A 21,436-nucleotide genomic window follows, 5' to 3' on the forward strand; every position below is an offset into this window, starting at 1 on the left:
ACACCCCAGACCAGCGGCCACCCCAGGGCCCTGACATCACCTCCCCTTGGCCAATGAGCTAAGTCGCAGCAAGGGGTGAGGCTGTGTTGCTGCCTCCCCCACCCCAGCCCCTGTGGTTGCAAAGATGCTCTAACAGGAAGCAGGTTTGAGGAGCTGCACAGCTTCCTGCCCCCCCCCGCCCAGGGCTGAGTGGGGCGAGCAGGGCGAGTGCCAGTTCGGGCCACGAGACGCAGCTTCTTGCCAGGGTCCTGGCAGCTTCCTCTTCCACGGCCACTTCCGTGTGGCCAGGGCTCCAGAGGCAGGAGCCGCTGCCTACTTCCAGGGCCCCCTCCACCCTGGGGCCGGGCCGGGCCCGGAGGCCAGCTTGGGATCCCATGGGGCACTGGTAGGGCGAAGGACTCAGGGGTCGGAGGCTGGGCCAGAGCCCCGCGGCCCCAGCCATGAAGTCCCGGCAGAAAGGAAAGAAGAAGGGCTGCTCGAAGGAGCGGGTGTTCGGGTGCGACCTGCAGGAGCACCTGCTGCACTCGGGCCAGGAGGGTAAGGGCCAGGCCGCGGCAGGAGCACTGGCGGGGGCTCGTGGTGGGGCTGGCGGCTGGGGAGCGAGGGCAGGGCCGCTCCTGAGCGACTGCCTGGGGACGGGGAGGCTGATGGGACAGGGCCGGGGTGGCTGGCAGATGGGCGATGGACGTGCCTGGCCCTGAACGGAAGGGGACGGGGCACGGCCCCAGACGGTCTGAGGGTGGCGGAAGGGCCGACAAGGTCTCCTGCCTGGAGGAGAGTGCCCGGGGCCAGGCGGCGGGCTTGGCTCCTCTGCGGAAGCCACCGTGGGGTGGGGACAGCCCTCCCCACTCCCCCGCTCTCCCTCTCCTTCCGAGGGGAGGCAGGTTCGACGTGGATGGAGGGCCAGGGGAGAAGCCGCCGAATCGGGGGCGCCCGGGAGTAAGAGGCGGCTGGAGGCCTGGTGTGCGGATGGCGTGGGGGGGCAGAGGAGGCCGAGGGCGACTGCGGAGCTGGCCCGGTGTCCACCCTGGGCTTGCAAATCAGGGACATCGTTGGCCATCTGAGCCTGGCATGGAGCGGCCACTCTAACGTGTCTTGCTTTGATTTGAAATTGAACACGGGTGTCCTGGGCACCCGGGGCTTGTTTGTGGCTCGCCGGGCCCCTCCCAGGGCAGGGCAGGCCCCCTCCCCCACCCGCCCCGCCCCGCGGGGCCGTTTCCTCTCTGTCCTCCCCTGCGCACAGCAGTAGCAGGAGGTGATGGTGGCTCCGTCTCATTTCCTGCTCGCAGCTGGCCCCGCATCCCCAGACACCTTCTTCCCCTTTTCTCCTCCCCCAGAGGCCCCGCCCCTCCTGGCCTCCCTTAGGGAAAGCCCGGGGCCCAGGGAGGCACCCTGAGTAGCTGAAGCGACGTCTTGATGCCTTTTTCTTCTCACTGGGCAGAGCCGGGCTCTCCGCACAGGGCGACCCGGCTTGGGAGTGAAGACCTGGGCCACAGGCGCGTGCTCCAGCCGGACCGATGCTCTTCTCCCAGTCCCCTGCGAGCCCAGTGCGGCCTCTTCGTCCCGGCGGCGCCCTTCCCGGCCGCCCTTCCTGGCCCCCGTCTGCATCCCCCACGTGTGGGGCATGTGCTCTGGAAAGGGCGGACACCTGGCTGCCGGGCCCTGGCCCAGGCGCACCCCAGAGGGGACAGGAGCGCCTGCCGGCCCTAGGGGAGCCTCGCCGGAGCCCAAGGGTGACAGAGCGGCAACAACAGTCCTCTGCCCTGCCCCAGCTGCTCCGGGCGTGGCCAGGTGGAGATGGGAGGGCGGGCAGGCTGCTGATGGCGTCTCTCTAGCCCAAGGCCCAGCAGGCATGAAAGTCCTTGCCAGCGGAGGCCGGCTCCAGGCCCCCTCCGGCCCGGCGCCCGCTCTCCCCGCCCGCGCGGCCCCGCTCCATCCAGCACCTTCGCCCCCTCTCTGCCCCGGCGTCTGGCTTCCGTCTGCAAGCCCCACACGTGTGTCCTTCCTTTGCCTAACCTTCACCTTTTTTGATATGGTGGTCGGATTTCTGACTCTCCGGGTCCCCAGGCTACAGGCGCCGCCCTCATCTGCCTGTCTCTCACCTGTGTCTCCGACCCCGCCTCTGACCTCTAGCCCCTCGCCTGCCCCCTTCTCCTCCATCCATTTCCTCAGTGGCTCTGACCCCCCAGGCTCTTGAATGCCTTCGGTAAGGGCCTTCTCTGGAGTTCAGAATCCACAGAGGACAGGATGAGGAAGACCTACGTAGCTTGGTTGCAGTTCATGTGAGAAGGACCTGGGGTTCGGGTAACAGCAGACCACTTTCGAGTCGGGGTTGCTGTAGCATTAGGCACCATGAGTGGGGCAGCAGCTCGGACAAGGAGGGTCACCCCCTCTCTGCACTCCGTGCTGAGGCCTGAGGTCAGGGGACCCCTGCCAATGGGCCCGGATGGTGCACTTGGGGCGAGGACGAAGGTGCGGCGAGAGGTGACTGGGGTGCCCTCACCCCGGCGCCCGCGCGGCCCTGGGCGGCCTGCTCCTTTGCCTCTCTTGCCCTCGACACCTTTCCTGTCTCACCCGGGTCCTGGCTCTGGGGTCCAGGAGGGCAAGGGCGTGGACACCAGCTCACAAGAGGGTTTAAAATAGTGACTGAGGGATTTATTCCCTTCATTCTGTATTTCTATCTTCCTTAATTCCACAAAGAACTTGGGATGGATGACTTTCCAAACCCAAAGCTTTACAAAAAGAGACAGAAGACGACCAAAGGACTTGGGTTGAAGGGGAAACAGGAGGAAGGGTAAGATCGGGACCCAGAAAAGCATGTCGCCTGGTTCTCTGTGGGTCCTGGGCGCGGGCTCTGAGCGCCCGGTGGCTGAAGCAGGGTGAGCGCAGTTAGGAGCGAGACTCGTCGAGCCCATCAGGAAAGGACAGCAGGTGGCTCAGGGGCAGCACAGCTGTTTTCTGCCACCGACACCTGAGAGGACGGCCTTGGGAGCCACAGTTTGTCGGGCTCAACGGCTCGTCTTAGGCAACATTCCACGTCTCCGAGAGGCGTCCCCACTGCTCGTAGCTGGCTGCTTCATTCATCGAGTCATGTGACAACCCCTTGTCGAGCACATGCTCTGTTTCTGCACTGCGCTGTGTGCTGGGGAGGATGCTACTACTTGTCCAAAGGCGTAGGTACAACAGAAACCAATCAACCTACGGCCACGCCACCCTGAACACGCCCGATCCCGGCCGACCTCGGAAGCTCAGCAGGGTTGGGCCTGGTAGTACTTGGATGGGAGACCACCTAGGAGGACCGGGTGCTGTAGGTATGAGAAAAAACAACAACTAATCAGAACGAAGGGCAGTGGGGCTGTATTATAGATACGGAGGACTGGGAGCTCTAATGCAGATGAGAGCAAATGCTTCAGAGCTGGAGGTGGCGGTTGAGGAACGTCTTCAGGAATGCATAGGAGATCGCCGGCCATCAAGGCGGCGCGTGTCCAGGCAAGGGACTCGTGTGAGTGAGGGTACAAGCCTCTCTCGTTGAGCAGCAAAGGGCTGGAGTGGAGGGTTTGTTGGAGGACTGGCCAGAGCTGAGGCTGGAATGGTGCCTTGGAACCAGTTTCCGAAGGGTCTTCTGTACCATGCTGAAGAGTTTATGTTTTATTCTGTATCTGTAAGGTGAGCAATAAGACTGGAGTGGAGCAGGTTGTACGTACAGCAAAGATTTAAAGCAGACGAGTGCTTTAGAAATCACCATGCGGCCTGTGGGGCTTCGGCCTGTGGTTTCTGAGGGTTTCCCACACGTGAGACACTGTGTCAGACGACGAGGAATGTCGGGAGGGGTGGACTTTGATCTCGTGCTTATGGAGCTGACAGTGCAGTAGCCGAGGAGGGCCCAGGGCAGGGGGACGAAGCGCAGCTCTTCAAGCTCTCGGAACTGAATCCTGGGTCTGCTGGTCGGTACTGGTCACTCGTTGCTCCTTTGACCCTGTCTTCCTGTCTGCAAAGTGGGGGCTAGAGCATTTAATGACAGTGCCTGGCACATAGGGCCTTCTCTCCCGACTTGACCTGTCTGGAGGTCAGTCACTATTTTGTGCGCCTTCCCATGACGAAACTAGTTCCCGGAGGGGGTGCTTCACAGTCGGCCCCATCGCCCGTTCCATTCTGGGTGGGACAGCTAACGTTCCCATCTTTTGTGTAGAGTGTCATGTAAATGCACTTTCAAGGCCAGTTTGCATCCCGAGTCCCCTTCCACTCGGATTGCTGCTGCCCCTTTAAAAATTTGAGAGTAGCAACAAGTAATTATAGAGAAAGAAATGTCAGTTCCAGAAGGCAGAACGGGCTCAGGGGAACAGGCAGCATAGAGAGGCAGCGAGGCCCCTCGCCGGGGCGAGTGGCGTTTGCGCTGAGGCTCAGGGCCCGGTGGGCAGAGGCGGCAGAGGGCTTGGCTGGCAGGAGCCGACGGCCTGCACGAATCTTTCAGGCGAGTTTTCATTCCGTGGGCTCTGCCCCCACTCTCCCCTCCCCCCTCCCCCGACGCGCCCATCTCGCGGACGCGCGGACCTTCTGACGGCTCCCTCCGCCCTGCGCGCCCCCAGTGCCCCAGGTGCTGCAGGCCTGCGCGGAGTTCGTGGAGGAGCATGGAGTGGTGGACGGCATCTACCGCCTCTCAGGCGTCTCCTCCAACATCCAGAAGCTCCGGTGAGCGGGGCAGTGCGGGGAGGGCTGCGGGGGCGCCGGAGGCGGAGGGGAAGTGGGGTGCAGGGGCCCTAGATGCTGGGTGCTGTCACGGAGGGGTTCCAGCGTCTCCTACACCCCCAGGCTAGCGCGCGTGCGCGTGCACGCACACACGCAAACTCACACACCTGCACTCCCCCACACACCCACCCAGCTTTTAAAAATTTAGACATGACTCTCACACCATAAAATTCACCGTGTAAAGATGTACAACTCGGTAGCGCTTCACAGGGTGTGCAACCCTCACCACTGTCCCCAGGAGCCGCCCGGGCCGGCGTCCCGCCTGCCCAGGCCTGGCAGCGCTGGCCCGCTGGACGCGGCGTGCAGGCCGGCCCTGCGGCTGCGCCTGGCGCGCTGTGCCCCTCGCGAGGCGCTTTCCAGGTTCGCGCCTGTCGCGCAGGCGGCGGCGGTGCTCCGTTTCTGTCTCTGGCTGAGACGCCCCATCGCAAGGCTTCTCCACATTCAGTTTCCACTCGCCAGTTCATGGCTGCGTTGCTTTGGGCTCCTGTGAAGAACAGGGCCACACGCATGCACGTCTGAGCCCTGTGTGGACACGCGCTTTTGATTCACAAGAGAGTGTGTCGGAGTGGAGGTGCCAATCACACACGTGCAACTCTGTGTTGAACGTGTAAAGGAACTGCTGGACCGTTCTCCACAGCTGTTTCCTCATTTACATGCCCACCAGCACCGTGTGAGGGTCCCCCACATCCTGCCAGCACTTGTCACTGGGCGTCTGTTTTATTATAGCCACCCCGGGGGTATGCAGTGACATATTTCATCTATATTGTCATTTCCCTGGTAATGCTTATTGGCCATTTGTAGGTTTCCTTTGGAAAAATGTCTATTCAAATCCTTTGTCTGTTTTTTAATTGGGTTCTTTGTCTCTCTTGAATTGTAATCATTCTTCGTATTCCAGACATTAAATGCTTACCAAATCTGTAACTCTCAAATACTTTCTCCCATCCTGTGAGTTGTCTTCACTTTCTCGATAGTGTCCTGTGACACACACAAGTTTGTAGTTTTGTTGTTCACTGTATTTTTCCTTTGGTTGCCTGTGCCTTTGGTGTCATAGCTAAGAAACTGTCGCCTAACCCAAGGTCATGAAGATTCACACTTACGTTTCCTCCTGGGGGTTACACTGGCCCATCTTTACAGACACCCGAAACACAGCCGGGCTCAGCCCCCGCTTGTACTGACCCCGGCCGGCCCCTGCATCGCTGCGCACACCTGTGGCTACTTCCCGGCCTCGGGCCCTGTCCAGCTGCACATCCACCTGACCCCGCACAGCCACTCACATGACTGAGACTCGCTTCCCCATGGAGACACGCCCCCAGCTCTCCCCAGGCCCCCCGAGCTCCCACCCTGACCACTCTGCCCGCCCCCCCACGCCCTCCAGGCAGGAGTTCGAAGCAGAGCGGAAGCCAGACCTACGGCGGGACGTCTACCTGCAGGACATTCACTGCGTGTCCTCCTTGTGCAAGGCCTACTTCAGGGAGCTGCCGGACCCCCTGCTCACCTACCGGCTCTACGACAAGTTCGCTGTGCGTCGGGGGCCAGGGTGGAGGACAGGGTGTTGTCAGCCCAGGTGCAGCCAGGCAGTGCCCGACAGAGGCTTAGCGATCCTGAAAGACGGAGACGGTATTACAGTCTCCTCGTGCCGCTCCCAGGGCCCTCCCCGGCCTCCCCCTTGTCCCCTCCTTTCCCTAAGGCTGCAGACCACACACAGCAGGTGGGAGCTGGGGGCTGGAAGGCCTTGGAGCTGACTTGGTAGAGCAGGAGCACCTTCTCAGAGGCCCGAACTTCCCGAGCGTGCGCCCGCGCCCTCTGAGGGAGGCCACGGCAGAAGCGCTGCCCGAGTCCACACTCAGAGGATGCGCCGCCCTCCGTAGAGCGCACCCCTGTGTGGAGACCCCCGAACGGCAGTGGCGCCATCCCGCCCACACCCACTAACTGGCGGGTGCGGGCCTTCCTGACACCCTGGAATAACTCCATGGCCCGGCCCCTGGGCACCCACGGGGTCTGGGCACTGATGTGTCCCAGGACCAGAGCGCCACCGACGGAGGACTCCCAGGCAGAGAGGGGCAGTGAGCTGCTCAGGGTCACAGGGGGATCACGTGGCATGACGCCTTGTGGGCCCCACATTTTCCGCTGGCGGCTCCAGGTCAGGGACGGGACCCCTGAGTCTGGCTTGAGCTCTGGGGCGTGAGCAAGGGCGGTGCCAGGGAGCTGAGTGCTGCCCCTCGGGCCCCACCAGGAGGCCGTGGCAGTGCAGCTGGAGCCTGAGCGCTTGGTCAAGATTCTGGAGGTGCTTCGAGAACTGCCTGTGCCGAACTACAGGTATGCAGGCCCCCCCCACCAGCCCCGACCTCCCACAGCCCAGGCTCCCCCTCCGCCAGGGGCCTTCTCTCCCAGCTCCCAGGCCCCAGCCCTACTCTTGCCCCGTGTGACCTCTGAGTGACCTCTGCCCCGTGCTGCCCTTTCTGCAGGACCCTGGAGTTCCTGATGCGCCACTTGGTGCACATGGCCTCGCTCAGCGCACAGACCAACATGCATGCCCGCAACCTGGCCATCGTCTGGGCCCCCAACCTGCTGAGGTGCGTGTGAGCAGGGGCCCCCCAGAGCCTGGCCCCGGGGGTGGCTCCGGGAGGGGTGCGGCTGTACGGGTGCCCTGGAGGGGTAGGGGAGGTGAGGGGGGATCTCACGGAGCCCGGGGAGAAACCAGAGGTACAGGGTTACACCAAGTGGGACGTGCTCACCCTTTCCGCCCCTTCTGGAGCTTGAGGGAAGTCCCTGAGGGCAGCGCCTCTGTGTTTCCTCATGCTGACCCATGGGGCCCCCAGCCAGAGGAGGACTGGCCCCTGTCCAGTGACTGTCGAGCAAGTGTCTTACAGTCTGTTGGAGAACTGGCCAGCACGCCGTTCCCTGCAGTGCACAGCAGACTAGGAGAAATGCTCACGTCCACTGCAAACAAGCCCCTGGTGGGCGCAGGCAGCAGAGCTGATTCTAGGCGGCGTCTGCGCAGGGCTCCGGGAGGAAGTCCTGCGCCGCAGTTTGCAGGTGGAGGCGGGGTTACGGGCACGCAGGGCAAGGCGCAAGGGCTCTTTGGGACACCGCGGGTGGAGAAGCTGGCGGGGCTGGGGCGCATCAGTCCGCGTCGCCACAGGTCTAAGGACATCGAGGCCTCAGGCTTCAACGGGACGGCGGCCTTCATGGAGGTGCGCGTGCAGTCCATCGTCGTGGAGTTCATCCTCACGCACGTGGACCGGCTCTTCGGGGGTGCCGCCCTCTCTGGTTAGTGTCCTCCCCGCCCCCCACGTCACTGCTCTCAGTCTGGGGTGTCATGTCAGAGTTACACGGGGCCTCAAAAATCATCCCGTTCGCTCTCCCCGTTGTGCAGATGAGAAAACTGAGTCTCCAAGGGAGGTGTTGCTAATGGCCACAGGGGGACATGCTGGCAGTCGGGACTCGGGCAGGCCTCTTCTGCTCTCAGTCCGGGGCAGAACCTGGCCTCTTAATTGCCGTCCTGGCTCTCAAGGCTAGTGGCTGCTCAGTCCCTCCCCCGGCCCACCAGGCCAGTGTCCTGGCATGCCCTGGCCCTCCCTGTCGCTGAAGACGCGCTCCCTCTCGAGGAGCCAGGTCAGGGGCCTCTGGGCACAGTCCTAGCCTGGCAGCGGGTGGACCGGCCGCGCGGTGAGGACCTGGGTGCCTGAGCCCTCTCTTCTCTGCTGTTGGCTGATTCCCCAGCTGCTGATGGGGATGTTGGATGGCGCTCTCTTCCGGGGCCCCGGGCGCTGGGCAGCCCTGAGGACCTGATGCCCAGGTCCCTGCCCTACCACCTGCCTAGTGTCCTGCAGGCTGGAGACGGCCCCCCGCAGATCCGGCCCTACCACACCATCATCGAGATCGCAGAGCACAAGTAAGGCCTTCTTCCTGGGCCCTCCTCCCCTGCACGGACCACCGGCCCCAGCCCCAGTGACTTCTCCATTCCCTGCAGGAGGAAAGGGTCTTTGAAGGTCAGGAAGTGGAGATCAATCTTCAATCTGGGTCGCTCTGGCCATGAGACCAAGCGTAAACTCCCACGGGGGCCTGAGGACAGGGGTAAGTCTGGGAGATGTGGGGGCCTCTGTCGTGGTGTGCCAGGCCCTGGCTCTATCATGTCCCTGTCTTGCAGAGGACAAATCTGACAAGGGGGTGCTGCGCCCGGCCAAGAGCATGGACTCGCTGAGTGCTGCGGCCGGGGCCAATGACGGTGAGCGCGGGTGTTCCTCGGTATGTGTAGGTGGGGTGACTGCTGACCAGCTGTGGCGAGTCTGCTGTGCTGGCCCAGGGAAGCTGAGCCCAGTGCCTTTCAGGATTCTAAGCCTCGAGGAAGCAGAGGGCCCTCTCCGGAGCATGCCCGAGGTGTCCAGGTCCCTTGTAGCTGAGACTGTTCCCTGCCTCCCTCTCCTCCACAGGGCCAGAGGGGCTGGTGGGACCTAGCAGCCCCCGGCCAAGCCTACCGCTTTCTGAGAGCTTGGAGAATGATTCCGTGGAGGCAGCAGAGGGTGAACCGCAGCCTGAAGCAGAGGCCCTGGGCAGCACGAACTCAGAGCCAGGCACCCCCCGAGCTGGGCGGTCAGCCGTCCGAGCTGCGGGCAGCAGCCGTGCCGAGCGCTGTGCTGGCGTCCACATCTCAGACCCTTACAATGTCAACCTGCCCCTACACATCACCTCTATCCTCAACGTGCCCCCAAACATCATCTCTAACGTCTCCTTGGCCAGGCTCACCCGTGGCCTCGAATGTCCCGCCCTACAGCCCAGGCCGAGCCCTGCCTCTGGCCCTGGCCCTGGCCCGGGCCTTGGCCCTGGCCCCTCAGGTAAGGACCCGGGACTTCCAAGGAGGGCAGAGGCGGCTGGAACTCTTGGCTGAAGCTCTAATGCCGGGGAGGGAGGAGGCCCCCGGGCTTTGGGTGGCTACCTTCAGCTGCCTCCCCGGTTCAAGGTTGGGGGAATCCAGGAATGTTATCAACTCGTGTGAAGTCTATGGAGAGATCTCTCAGGTACCCAAGGGTGGGGTCTGAGTCAGACGTACACAGCAGAGACTGCTACACACAAGGGGGACACGTAACAGAACAGTGATAATTGTCACGACGTTAACACTAACGGCTGAGACTGAGGGTTTGTCATGCATCACACGCCGTCCTGAGGACTTCGCCAGTGTTGGCTTACTTTGTTTCCTCATAACCTATGGCACAGGTATTGTCGTCCTCATGTCACAGCAGTGGCACCTGAGACTCAGGTTAAGCAATTTGTGATTTAGTTAGGAGGTGGCAGGTCTCGGATCTAATCTTTGCTCTGACTCCAGTTCTGGAAGTGTCACTGCTGAGAGGTGCCACAGGGCAGTGGATAAGGACGTGGGTCATGGAGTTGAGTAGATGTGGGTTCAAACTTTGTGTCACTTGTGTGACCTTGGACAAACTGTTTAATTTCTTGGAGTCTCAGTTTCCTCATATGTAAAATGGGGATATTACAGGGCGGTTTGGTGGGGAAAAATGATAACACGTTGTAAACCACACAGTGTTTGGCACGTGCTGGGAGCTCAACAAATGCACCTCTAAGCCGACAGGTAAACTGGTCTGAGAGGGTCGGTCACGTGGGGTGTCTGCTGGCGGTGCCGGGCCCACACAGCAGTAATGCCAGGAAGACCCACACTGGAAAGGGTCAGGCCTGGCCTTGACCTTTGTATTCCTGGGACTCTCTCTTCCAACAGATGAGAAGTCGGAGGCAAGCTCAGCCCCAGGTCCCCTGGCCGACTCAGGCACGGCAGACGTGGCCCCTGCCCTGGAGGACTGCCTGTCCCAGGAGGTGCAGGACTCCTTCTCCTTCCTGGAGGACTCAAGCGGCTCAGAGCCTGAGTGGGTGGGGGTGGGGGATCGGGAAGTGGCCGAGGCAGGAGCGGCAGGAGCAGCAGGAGCGGCAGGAGCAGCCTTCTCCCCTGGGGAGGATGACCCCGGGATGGGCTACCTGGAAGAGCTCCTAGGAGTTGGGCCCCAGGTAAGGAGAAGCCATGCTGGGTTTGGGGGTGGTAAGGAATCCAGAGGGGAGACAGGGCCACCTGGTTCTGAGCCATATGCTGTGCCTGCAGGTGGAGGAATTCTCCGTGGAGCCGCCCCTGGATGACCTGTCTCTGGATGAGGCACAGTTTGTCCTGGCTCCCAGCTGCTGTTCCCTGGACTCTGCTGGCCCCGGGCCAGAGGCAGAGGAGGAAAGTGGGGAGGAAGTCTTCCTGAGTGCCTACGATGACCTCAGTCCCCTCCTGGGGGCCACACCCCTGGCCTGGGAGGGTCCAGGCAGTCTGGAAGAGGCGGCAGGGTGTGGCAGGCACGAGGCTCCAGGACAGGCCAAGGGAGCACAGGCCAAGGGAGCAGAGGCCTGCTGCACAGCTGGGGAGGCCATGGGGGCCGTGCCTGGCGGCAGATGGGACATCAGGGAGGAAGCTGAGGGGAGTCCGGAGTGTGAGGTGGAGGCTGGAGAGGCAGGTGAGGATGAAGAGGAGGCTGGGGGAGGCCAAGAGACGATGGTCAGTTTGACAGGAGGAAGTGGGGAAGAGACAGAGGCCAACGGAGAGGAGGCCAAAGGTCAGCAGGAGGACGAGAGTACGGAAGAAGCTCAAGGTGTGGAGAAAACAGGAGGACAGCAGGGTAAAGACAAGAACGAAAGCAAGACTGAGAGAGAGGACGAGGCCGAGGAAGGGGGGGAAGCACAGGCAGAGGCCAGGAGGGACCCCGAGCGCGAGGCCCAGGAAAGCCACGCCGCGGAGGAGAGCTGCGAAGCTGTACAGGAACGAGAGGCTGAGGAAGGCAGAGGGGATGAGGATAAAGTCAAAGGACAGCAAGAGGACGGCGACCAGGAGGCCAGGGAAGACCAAGGAGATGGTGAAGGCGGCAGAAGGGCAGCAGCAGCAGCCGGAGGCGGCGCCGGGGAGGTCCGCAAGGAGCGCGAGAGCGGCGACGGAGAGGCAGCGGGGGACCGGGGCGCCGGCGGGGATCCTTTGGAAGAGGGCTTCCTCCCTGAAGGGTCATCTGCAGAGTCCTTGGAGGCCGACAGCGCCAAAGAGGGCAACGTCTGGCCCTCTGAGACAGAGCAGGCAGCTCCACCGCCACTTCGGCCAGAGGAGATGGAGCCCGAGGGGCAGCCCAGCCCAGAGGACTGCAGTCCCTGCCTGTGTCCCCTGGGCGTGGCCGGCGGTGTGGGCATGCGCCTGGCTTCCACCCTGGTTCAGGTCCAACAGGTGCGCTCTGTGCCAGTGGTGCCCCCTAAGCCACAGTTTGCCAAGATGCCCAGCACAATGTGTAGCAAGATCCATGTGGCACCTGCAAGTCCATGTCCGAGACCCGGCCGGCTTGATGGGACTCCTGGGGAGAGGGCCTGGGGGCCCAGAGCCTCCCGCTCCTCTTGGAGGAATGGGGGTAGCCTCTCTTTCGATGCTGCTGTGGCTCTGGCCCGGGACCGCCAGAGAACTGAGGCCCAGGGAGTTCGGCGGACCCAGACCTGTACTGGGGGCGAGGACTACAGCCTCATCCCCAGAACCTCCCCCTGTAGCACGACCCCTACCCATTATCCTCGGCCCCTCAGCTGCCTGGAGCTCCCACCTGAAGGATCAGAAGGGTCTGGACCCCGGAGTCGGCTTAGTCTGCCCCCCAGAGAACCCCAGCCCCTTCACCCCCTCATACCCCCACAGCGCCGATCGTATGCCTTTGAAACACAGGCTAATCCTGGGAAAGGTGAGGGGCTGTGATTAGGACTAGAGCATTGGGCAAAGGGGACGGTAAGTTGTCTTAGATCTCTGGGGTCCCTAACTAGCTGTGTCTTCTGCAGCCTGAGCAGCTGCAGTGCCCAACCCGGTAGGCTCTGGCTCTCTGACTTCTCTGTGACTATGGGAGGAACTGCCTTGGTTGGTTTACCTGAGCTTGGCTCAGACACAAAGCACTTATCCCTCAGGAGAGTCCCAAGAAAGTCACCAAGATCCTGTTCCTAGGGAGTGGAGTCACTGGCCAAACGGAACAAGGAGTAGGCAGAAAACGTAGAGGTTTCTCGAAGTGAGGACTGAAGGGGGAACTCCAGCCAAGTTCCTGCCTTCCTCTGCCGCCTTGACCTCCTCTTCATGGAAGCCCCCAGGGTGGAGGTGGGGAGCACAGGGCGGGTCAGAACTTGTCATACCCTTCTAGAGTGCTCATCCTTATTCTGCTCTTGGATGCCTGTAGTACCTCCTGACCCTCTTAGCTCCAGATTACGGGCACGTGTCCAGGAAGCGCTGTGAAGACCTCAATGTTTGCTGGAGGGACTGGCTCCCTTCCCAGCAGCTCCACCCACTGCCTCTGGTCACCTTAAGGAAGGGAGGTCTTGCTGTGGCCTCGCCTTTTGCCTTGGGAACAACTTCCTCCTATTTCAGGGAAGGGGAATGGCATCTCTGGGGCCCTAGGGCTGCTTCCGCAGACCGGCTGGGGCCACTAGTCTCATTCCCCTAAGGAGTGACGTCTCGGAATAAAAGTTGTATTTTCACATGTAAATAGTGTGGAGTTTCATTATTCTTATTAGAGTCTTGGGTGATCGGTATCCTGATTTCGCGTTTGGCCAACCGTCCTCTTTTTTTTTTGTCGTTCGGGTGCTTTTCCTCCGTGGTTGTCATGGAGACCTGCGGCTAGAAACCAGGGCTGGGTTCGCGGCGGTCAGGAAATGGGGAAGAGAAACTGCCATTTACATAATGTTCGTGTGTGCCAGGAAAGGCTAGGTGTTCTCTGCGCTTGGACTCTTTGCCCTTGGTTTCCTTTAGCCCATCTAACAACTCTGTCGGGTCGGCACTGGTCTTGCCGTTGTAGTTGAGGAAACTGAGGCTTTTTGGGTCAAAAGGCCTGCGAAAGGACTGGAGGCGGAAAGCGGCAGCGGTACGTTCAGCGCCATTTGCCTGGCTGGAGTCCGACTCTCCCCGTGACACCGCATCGCTCCGAGCCCACTCGGGGTGGGCAGTGCTGAGAGGGACGCGGAGCAAGGGCCCTCGCGCGGCCACCGAGACGCTCCCACACCGAGAGCCTGGGTCTTCGCGCGAGGGACACCGACGCGGAGCAGCACGCGCGTCCGGACCAAGCAGGAAGCGCCTGCAGAGGGCCCGCGTCCAAGATGGCCTCCGTGGCGGCCCTTGTCAAAGATGGCGCCTTCGACCGAGGGGCCTCCCTTGACCCGCGCCGGCCCAGTGCCCTTTCCTGGAACTGAACGAAAAGGCCCTGTCCGGCAGAAAGATGGTAGCATAAGTCGGCGTTCTTGCCCAGAGCGCCCAGGGCTCCAGCATCATTCTTCCGAGAGCGCGGGCAGTCGCCCCGTCTCGGACCCAGCCGCACCCCGCCCATTCGCAACCTTCGGCTCGCGTCAAGATGGGGCGACCGGAAGTGGGCAGCTCAGAGGCCGGGCAGGCGGGAGGGTCGAGGCGACACTTCCGCCCTTCACCTACATGGCCGCGGGGTGGGAGCGCGCATGCGCAGCCGTGCATGGAGCTGCCCGAGTGCGGAGAAGGAGGCGCTGTCGGAGCGAACCGGCGGCTGAGGCGCGCTCGGCCGGTGAGTGCGAGTCCGGGCGGGAGCGTGGAGACGCGGTGGGCCGGCGAGGAAGGGCAGCCTTCGTTTCGCTCCCGTTGCTCGGGTCAGGGGATTCCTGGGGGAAGCCTTTGTTTTGCGCCGGGCTCGCTCGTCCCCACGCTCGGCGGGCCGACTGGCCCAGCGCCCCCGGCGCGTCCCGCCCTCCCGCGCCCGCCGAGCGCGGCGCCCTCGCCCGCCGGCTCCGCGGGGCCGAGGCGCGGGCCAGGGCCCGGCGGAGGCGCGCGCCGGGCGCCCGGCGGCCTGCGGGAGCCGCCGCGTCCCCGCCGTCCTGCGGGAGCGGGTCGTTCTCCCTTTGTGTGCGGACCGAGCGCGGCTGCTGCCGGGCCCCCCTCGCCGGAGCGTGCAGGCCACACGCCCGGGCCCAGGTTCCGTGTCGCGCACCCCTGACGCCCAGGAAACGCTTCCGGACGCCCGGCTAAGGTTTGAATAAGTAGCCCGCCCCGGTGCCGGTGTCCTCAGAGGCTGTCCCCGGCTGACAGCCGTGGGCCACGGAGACGCCTCCTGCGCCCTGCCCTCTCTCCCATCGCCTCCTCCCGCTGTCAGCGCAGCAACGCGGAGGGGCGCTTCCCCCGCACTCAGGGTCGAGGATGGAGAGGTAGGTGGTCCCGAAACACCAGCGCCGCTTCCCCTTAGGGACTGGGATCTTCTCGCAGCGTTACTTCCTCCGGACAGTTTCACTTTCAGTTCCCTTTTTTTTTTTTTTTTTTTTTTTGCTTAACACTTTCCTTGGATCTGGGCTTTACAAGGCTCATCCACTGAAGATTTTCCTTGGATCCGAAAGGTTTGGGGACCTAGGGATAGAGAATTGACACAAAAGTTACCCCTTTCGTGTGGGATTTATTTTATCGCTTTTGCCGTGTTGGTTAATATGTAGCTGTTTACTTCTGGGGGATCCGTCTGCTCGACCCTTTGTTTTTCCTGTTCCCCGCTGGGGTGTAAGGGTCCCAGACAGGCACCTTGTGGATGGATTCCTCCCCCATTGTCTCTTCAGAACCTGTTTTTTTTTTTTTTCCCTTTTTGCTATGGCTCAGTTGATTTGAAGTTGTCATGGCAACATTTTAGCAACTCCCTTGTTCTAAGTGAATAAAATAGATGGGGCTTGAAGATGATACATTCGGGCTTTTGGGTCTTTAACTAATGACAAATGACATAAATCTGGAAACCCCAAAACAAGAGCCTTGTCACTGTAATGGGGCCCAAGGGCCAAGCCTGGTATTTATGGTTCAGGAGGGCTTTCCAGTGGTGGTGGGCTTCAGGTCTTCTTTTCCTAGTTTTGAGAACATAAATTCTTTGGGCCACAGTTTGTGGCCAAGAAGCTGGAAGAAGCATCAGCTGCCGTCGGAAACACTCCCAGTGATTTTGACAGTGGTGTTCTGAACGTGGCCCTCCCTAAACCCCATGTCATGGCAGGCCATGATGGCTTTACTAATAGTCCGTCCAGAAACATGCTGCTTCTCAGTCTTCCAGCATAACTGTCCCCTGTCCACCAGGAGTGAGGAGAGAACGCAGGGCAAGGAACACTCTCTGCAGAGTGGCATTTCCGTCTTGGTAGACCAGTCCTCAGCGTCAGAGTTGAGGAGGCCGACTGTCACCTGCAGACGATTGGGTCGTGTTCCTTCCCGTGTTTTCAAGGAGCCTAAGGTCTAGATATAGAGGGCTGTTCCGTTTCCTAGTCACTGCAAACTCCCCGATTTCTACCAGGACTTGGCACTCAGGCTGTGAGTGAGGGGATACGAAGACTTCCAAAGAAAGACCGGGTCCTCGGATGTGCGGCGTTACAGAGAGATGAAGGGGTGAGTGAAGCAGAGGTAGGGCTGGCTGGGAGAGGAGGCCCGGGAGAATGCAGAATGGCTGGGAGCGCTGGCTCTGTCGTCAGGCGATTTAGACTCAGGTCCCAGCTCCCTCACTTACTAGCTGTGACTTGGTTTCTTGCCTATAAAATGCAAGTCGTGTCGCATGCCGCACAGTGCTCTTCCTGGTATGAAACAGGGTTGTGCCCATTCCGTGCTGAGCTCGGCACCTGTGTTCGTAGGAAACAGTTAATCTCTCCTCGCCTCGCGTCTGCTGGGATTGCAAGGAGTTGGGGAGCCACGTGCTGCTGGGCCAGCGAGCTTCCCATTCACGTCTCCCTTAGTCCCCCTTGTGCCCCTTCACAAACAGGCAGCAGAAAGCAGCTGGAACGGAAGAGGGGACAGTGCAGATCCAGGAAGGTGAGTGGCAGAGACACAAGTGAGCTGGAACCGAGAGCCCATCACGGCGTCCCCCGGCCCCCCAGGCCATCGCCTTTGCACTTCTCCTGGAGCGTGACGTGCAGGTGGGACGGAGAAGGCAGCAATGCAGACTCCTCCTTTGCCCTTTCGATTCAGGTGCAGTGGCAACGGGGGAGGACCCGACCAGTGTGGCTATCGCCAGCATCCAGTCAGCTGCCACCTTCCCTGACCCCAACGTCAAGTACGTCTTCCGAACTGAGAATGGGGGCCAGGTAAGGGAGGGGGCCAGGTGGCTACAGGTGTTACCTGGGGTTGGGATTGAGGGAGGTGACTGAGCCTGTTATAGGGAGGCCTGGCTTAGAGGGTGAGGAGAAGATGTGGACTTTTGGGGGGCAGGGTGGAGTCTGAGGTTTGGAGTTGACATTGGCTTGGGGCGGGGCTATGCTGAAACCTCCGTATGGGGAACGAGACAGGGAATGGCTGGGTCTGTCGTCTCTGAAGGATGCTTGCTGCGGCCCTATCCAAGAGCAGCTTTGTGAGGGGCCCTGGGAGCCGGAGCACGTGCCCACACTCTCTTTCCCCCTTCCTTCCTCCTCCCTGCTTCTAGGTGATGTACAGGGTGATCCAGGTGTCCGAGGGGCAGCTGGATGGCCAGACTGAGGGGACTGGTGCCATCAGTGGCTACCCTGCTACTCAATCCATGACCCAGGTACAGGGGTATGGGCAGGGGAAGGGACTGGAGCTCCGAAGAGTGAGGTGAAGAAGGGAACCAGTGGCATGGTGGTCATCTAGGGCCACCTGTCCCGAGGCACTAGCCTGTCCCTTTTTGGGTGTTCCTCTCCTTCAAGGGGCGGGAGCTGCAGAGTAGTTCACGGCGTATCTGACAGCCCCTAGACTCCGTTCTCTTGCTCCCCTTCCAGGCGGTGATCCAGGGTGCGTTCACCAGTGACGATGCCGTCGACACAGAGGGGACAGCTGCCGAGACTCACTATACCTACTTCCCCAGCACTGCCGTGGGAGACGGGGCAGCAGGGTCCACGTCGGGGAGCACAGCGGCCGTGGTTACCACGCAGGGCTCCGAGGCGCTGCTGGGACAGGCAACGCCACCGGGCACTGGTGAGATGCCGGGGGAGGGGGGGTGCTGCCGGGGCGGGGGGGGCTCGGGCTGGCGGTGAGGCGTGCGGGCAGGCAGTGGCCTTTGCTCACGTGCCCTGGCCGTCACCACGACCTGGGCCAGGATGGGGCCGGCACCGCCTGTCCCGCAGGAGGAGATCGCCCTTTCTAGAGGGGGCCCTGAGGCCTCGGCCTCAGCTTGGTGAGGTTCCTACTCCGGTATCCCTTCCCAGGTCAGTTCTTTGTGATGATGTCGCCACAAGAAGTGTTGCAAGGAGGAAGCCAGCGCTCCATCGCCCCCAGGACTCACCCCTACTCGCCGTGAGTAACCCGCGTGTCTTCTCAGTGACCGCAAGTGGCCTTCAGCCCCGCCATGTCTCGTGCGATTCCTCTCCCCGAACTCCAGTCTCATTTTGCCTTGGGCTGCATTGGCAGGAAGTCCGAAGCGCCGCGGACGACTCGGGATGAGAAGCGCAGGGCTCAGCATAATGAAGGTAGGTGCGACCCAGGCGCGAAGCTCGGCGCTGTGTGGTGGGACTGGGGACACCAGTGACGTCTGCGGGGGACAGGCCGGGGGCTGGTGGCGTGTTCTCGCTGAGGCCCGTGTCCTGCACTTTGGCCCACAGTGGAGCGCCGCCGCCGAGACAAGATCAACAACTGGATCGTGCAGCTGTCCAAGATCATCCCCGACTGCTCCATGGAGAGCACCAAATCCGGCCAGGTCACGGAGGGGCCGGGCAGGCAGCCCGCGGGTGCGGGCTCCGGTGTCCGGAAGTGGGCGAGTGGGTGCACACAGCATGTTTTCTCATCTCTTCCTGAGGCTCTTCCAGGGGAGACAAGGTGCTCGTGCCGTGACTGCAAGCCGGGCGTCTTGCACCTTCATCCTCATCCTGCTGGCGCTCTCTTGCAGAGTAAAGGTGGGATCCTGTCCAAAGCCTGCGATTACATCCAGGAGCTTCGGCAGAGCAACCACCGGCTGTCTGAGGAGCTGCAGGGCCTTGACCAGCTTCAGTTGGACAACGATGTGCTTCGGCAGCAGGTGAGGCTCCCACCCTCACTGTAGCTCTCTGGGGCCCCGCAGCCGCTGAGCCAGCTTGAGACTCTGTGCTCTGTCTTCATCTCTGTCCCTTCACCAGGGGCGTCTGGGTGAGTGCAGGGGTCTGGCTGTGGCGGTCTTCCTTGCCACGCCCCTGCCTGCCTCCTTCTTCCGTCAGGTGGAAGATCTTAAGAACAAGAACCTGCTGCTGCGAGCCCAGCTCCGGCACCATGGGGTGGAGGTGGTCATCAAGAACGACAGCAACTAACCGCTGCAAGGCTTCGGGCCCTAGGGCCCCGTCCTAGGACTGCACACCGCCCAGAAGCAGCAGGCTAACCTCATGCCCCTTTCCTTCACTGCCCACTTCGGCACGAGGCTGGGGGTTCGGAGGCTTGGAGGCATGTCTCGGGAGGCCCTGCGATGCGCGGCCTGCAGCGGTGTGAAGCACGGGCGTGTGCACGGACAGCCTCGCCCAGCCCCCCGCCACGCAGCCCCTGGGTCCTTGCAGGCCCCTCGCACAGTGCGATTGCTGTCTCCGTGCTGCAGACTGGACACTCGGAAGTGGGGGCTGGCCCAGAGCTTGCTTCCAGGACCCGCAGAAAGTCCCCGATGCTCTGGGTGCCCCAGGACTCTGGTGCTCCCTGTGGCTCAGCCTGTCCCTGGAGCTCAGAGGTGCCCCTGCGGACACTGGGGCCAGGCCTTGGCCAGAAGTGGAGGGAGGGCGTTGAGCGGAGGCTGCTGCCCCAGGAAGAGAGGCCTCTGCAGACCTCTGGAGCCTGGGGGGACCACAGGCAGGGGCTCACGGAAGGCGGGGCGCTTCTCCCTCTTGGGGACAGTTTCTTTTTTCCCTTTTCTTTTTTTTTAAGATACGATGTTCAGAGCCCCAGTCGCGTCCTGTTTTTCCTCCTTTTGAGGGCTTCAGGGTAGAACGGAGGGGCGCAGTGTGCTGAGTGGGGAGAGTCGGGCTGGCGCTGAAGGGGCGGCTGCTACCCGGGCCGAGCAGCGTCTCCCCGCAAACAAGGATTTCTTGGGGCGGCGGGGCGGGCGGGAGTCAGCGGCACGGTGGACAGGTGCAGCGGGAGGCGGGGCCTCCCTTCCGGTTCCGGCTCCCTTTCCCGGGAGGGCGGCGGAGATGCGGGCGCGGTGGGCTGGGCCGGGCCGGGCTGCATTCCTGTGGCTGGTGGTCGCGGCGAGCGCCATGGCTGCAGGTACCTGCGGGGCCGGGGGCCGGGGGGTGCGCCCTGCCTACTTGTGGCCCCGGGAGGAGGGAGGAGGGGGGACGGGGCGCGGCTGCGGTGCACGCGCTGCCCGGGGCGCGCCGCGGCGGGCCGGCCCCTCCAGGCACCCTCGCCCCTCCGCAGCGCCCACCGTGTCGCTTCCGGAACTCCGCTCGCTCCTGGCCGCCGGCCGGGCGCGGCTCATCGACGTGAGGTCTCGGGAGGAGGTGGCCGAGGGAACCATCCCCGGGGCGCTCAACATCCCAAGTATGGGGTTGTGGGGGCAGCGTCCGCCCTGGGCCCCCAGCTTCCCCAGGGAGGGGCTGGGTGGAGGCGGGCTGGGTGCGGAGCCCGCCCTCACCGCCCGAGGGGTGACCGGAGGTGGGCAGGGGCGGCCCCGCTTCTCTGGGCCCGAGCGCCGTGCTGCGCGGCGGCCTCACCGCCCTCCTTGCTCAGGAGGCCGCCCCAGGTGCCCCGTGGGTTTGCTGACTCCTCCCCCTGGGCGGGCTGTGTCCTGAGGGTGGGGGTGGCGGCCACCTCGTGTTGTGTTGGGGCCCCCTGGAGATTGGTGCGACCTGCCGGCTCCCCGTCCGCCCTCCCGACCCGTCCCCCCAGTGTCCGAGCTGGAGAGCGCCCTGCGGATGGAGCCCGCGGCTTTCCGGGCCGCGTACTCCGCCGAGAAGCCGAAGCTGGAGGAGGAGAATCTCATTTTCTTCTGTCAGACGGGCAAGCGGGGCTCGCAGGCCATGCAGCTGGCCCGGAGCCTCGGATACCGAGGGTACGAGGCAGGCGCGCCGCCGGCTGGGGAGCAGCGGGGACCGCGCGGCCTGCCCGGCCCTGTCCTCATGCCTGTTTCCACAGGGCACGCAACTACGCAGGGGCCTACAAAGAATGGTTCCAGAAAGGGGGCTTCCATCCCCCAGAGCCAACTTAACTAAGGGTGATGACTGGGCAGACGTGTTGGGCTGGGCAACGCCTCATAGTGCTGTGCACACAACGCATCAAATAAAGAGCTCTTAAAGCACTGGAGACATTTGTCGGGTGCATTGAAAACAGTTCTAATCTTAATTTAGACCTCAGTTCAGCCCTGGGTCCTTCTCCTTTCAGCGTTCATCCACTACCCCACCCCCACTCACTAAACCAAAATTTCAGCTGTGTCCTGAGACAGTTCTTCTAGAACAAGTGTTTTCAGTCCAGGATGCAAGTCAGAATCCCCTCGTAGCTCGAGAAGAGAAATCTGCGGCCCTGGAGGCGGGGCCTGGGCAATCGCTAGTGAGCCCCTCAAGTGACTGTAATCTGTAGTCAGGAGCCAGAGCCACTGCCCTAAACTCGAGGTCAGCAGACTGGCCCCATATCATCTGGCTGCTTTTGTGCAAAAATGGCAGAATTGTAACAGGCTATATGTCCTTCAGAACTTACTATCTCTTTCTTTACTATCGCTTGTTCTCGACCTCCAGGTCCCCAGCCCCAACTTCCGGGTGAAGGGTTGGGTGCCATCCCCGCGGC

At 62.2% G+C, this 21,436-nt stretch overlaps 3 protein-coding genes and 1 pseudogene across 7 annotated transcripts; all 4 read left to right on the forward strand.

Annotated features, from left to right (window-relative positions):
- The first annotated feature begins 164 nt into the window (after positions 1-164).
- Positions 165-13,274, forward strand: ARHGAP30 (Rho GTPase activating protein 30). Of its 2 annotated transcripts, XM_036234756.1 has the most exons (12): positions 165-537; positions 4,587-4,689; positions 6,122-6,266; positions 6,980-7,062; positions 7,212-7,319; positions 7,889-8,016; positions 8,470-8,641; positions 8,720-8,823; positions 8,897-8,974; positions 9,180-9,581; positions 10,475-10,758; positions 10,850-13,274. In XM_036234756.1, the coding sequence occupies exons 1-12, from the start codon at positions 441-443 to the stop codon at positions 12,500-12,502; spliced, it is 3,357 nt and encodes a 1,118-aa protein (XP_036090649.1). In that variant the 5' UTR covers positions 165-440; the 3' UTR covers positions 12,503-13,274. The 2 variants fall into 2 exon arrangements, with proteins under 2 accessions (XP_036090649.1, XP_036090650.1); XM_036234757.1 differs by lacking the exon at positions 4,587-4,689 and having other exon boundaries at positions 170-537.
- Positions 3,197-3,314, forward strand: LOC118613191 (annotated as a pseudogene).
- Positions 13,275-13,384: 110 nt separating the features above from the next.
- USF1 (upstream transcription factor 1) lies at positions 13,385-19,599 on the forward strand. Of its 4 annotated transcripts, none has more exons than XM_016134037.2 (11): positions 13,385-14,315; positions 16,056-16,147; positions 16,515-16,564; positions 16,721-16,836; positions 17,172-17,273; positions 17,485-17,680; positions 17,911-17,998; positions 18,113-18,171; positions 18,304-18,398; positions 18,588-18,716; positions 18,892-19,599. In XM_016134037.2, exons 2-11 carry the CDS (start codon positions 16,140-16,142, stop codon positions 18,979-18,981), a joined length of 933 nt encoding a protein of 310 aa, XP_015989523.1. In that variant the 5' UTR covers positions 13,385-14,315; positions 16,056-16,139; the 3' UTR covers positions 18,982-19,599. The 4 variants fall into 4 exon arrangements, with proteins under 4 accessions (XP_015989523.1, XP_015989524.1, XP_036090652.1 ...); XM_016134038.2 differs by lacking the exon at positions 13,385-14,315 and adding an exon at positions 14,616-14,949; XM_036234759.1 differs by lacking the exon at positions 13,385-14,315 and having other exon boundaries at positions 15,012-16,147.
- Positions 19,600-19,733: 134 nt separating this feature from the next.
- On the forward strand, positions 19,734-20,959 carry TSTD1 (thiosulfate sulfurtransferase like domain containing 1). The gene is made up of 4 exons (XM_016134040.2): positions 19,734-19,921; positions 20,075-20,197; positions 20,546-20,708; positions 20,792-20,959. Exons 1-4 carry the CDS (start codon positions 19,846-19,848, stop codon positions 20,862-20,864), a joined length of 435 nt encoding a protein of 144 aa, XP_015989526.1. The 5' UTR covers positions 19,734-19,845; the 3' UTR covers positions 20,865-20,959.
- Positions 20,960-21,436: the final 477 nt, after the last annotated feature.

This window comes from Rousettus aegyptiacus, unplaced genomic scaffold (genome assembly GCF_014176215.1).
Source record: "Rousettus aegyptiacus isolate mRouAeg1 unplaced genomic scaffold, mRouAeg1.p scaffold_m13_p_17, whole genome shotgun sequence".
Classification (NCBI taxonomy): Eukaryota; Metazoa; Chordata; class Mammalia; order Chiroptera; family Pteropodidae; genus Rousettus; species Rousettus aegyptiacus.

Coding starts and splice junctions, on each gene's coding strand:
- ARHGAP30 (XM_036234756.1), top strand. CDS start 441: ATGAAGTCCCGGCAGAAAGGAAAGAAGAAGGGCTGCTCGAAGGAGCGG. Junction 4,690..6,121: donor TCCAACATCCAGAAGCTCCG/GTGAGCGGGGCA, acceptor CACGCCCTCCAG/GCAGGAGTTCGAAGCAGAGC. Junction 8,824..8,896: donor ACGGGGGCCTGAGGACAGGG/GTAAGTCTGGGA, acceptor CCTGTCTTGCAG/AGGACAAATCTGACAAGGGG.
- TSTD1 (XM_016134040.2), top strand. CDS start 19,846: ATGCGGGCGCGGTGGGCTGGGCCGGGCCGGGCTGCATTCCTGTGGCTG. Junction 19,922..20,074: donor GGCGAGCGCCATGGCTGCAG/GTACCTGCGGGG, acceptor GCCCCTCCGCAG/CGCCCACCGTGTCGCTTCCG. Junction 20,198..20,545: donor CGGGGCGCTCAACATCCCAA/GTATGGGGTTGT, acceptor CCGTCCCCCCAG/TGTCCGAGCTGGAGAGCGCC.
- USF1 (XM_016134037.2), top strand. Junction 17,274..17,484: donor CTACTCAATCCATGACCCAG/GTACAGGGGTAT, acceptor CTCCCCTTCCAG/GCGGTGATCCAGGGTGCGTT. Junction 18,172..18,303: donor CAGGGCTCAGCATAATGAAG/GTAGGTGCGACC, acceptor TTTGGCCCACAG/TGGAGCGCCGCCGCCGAGAC.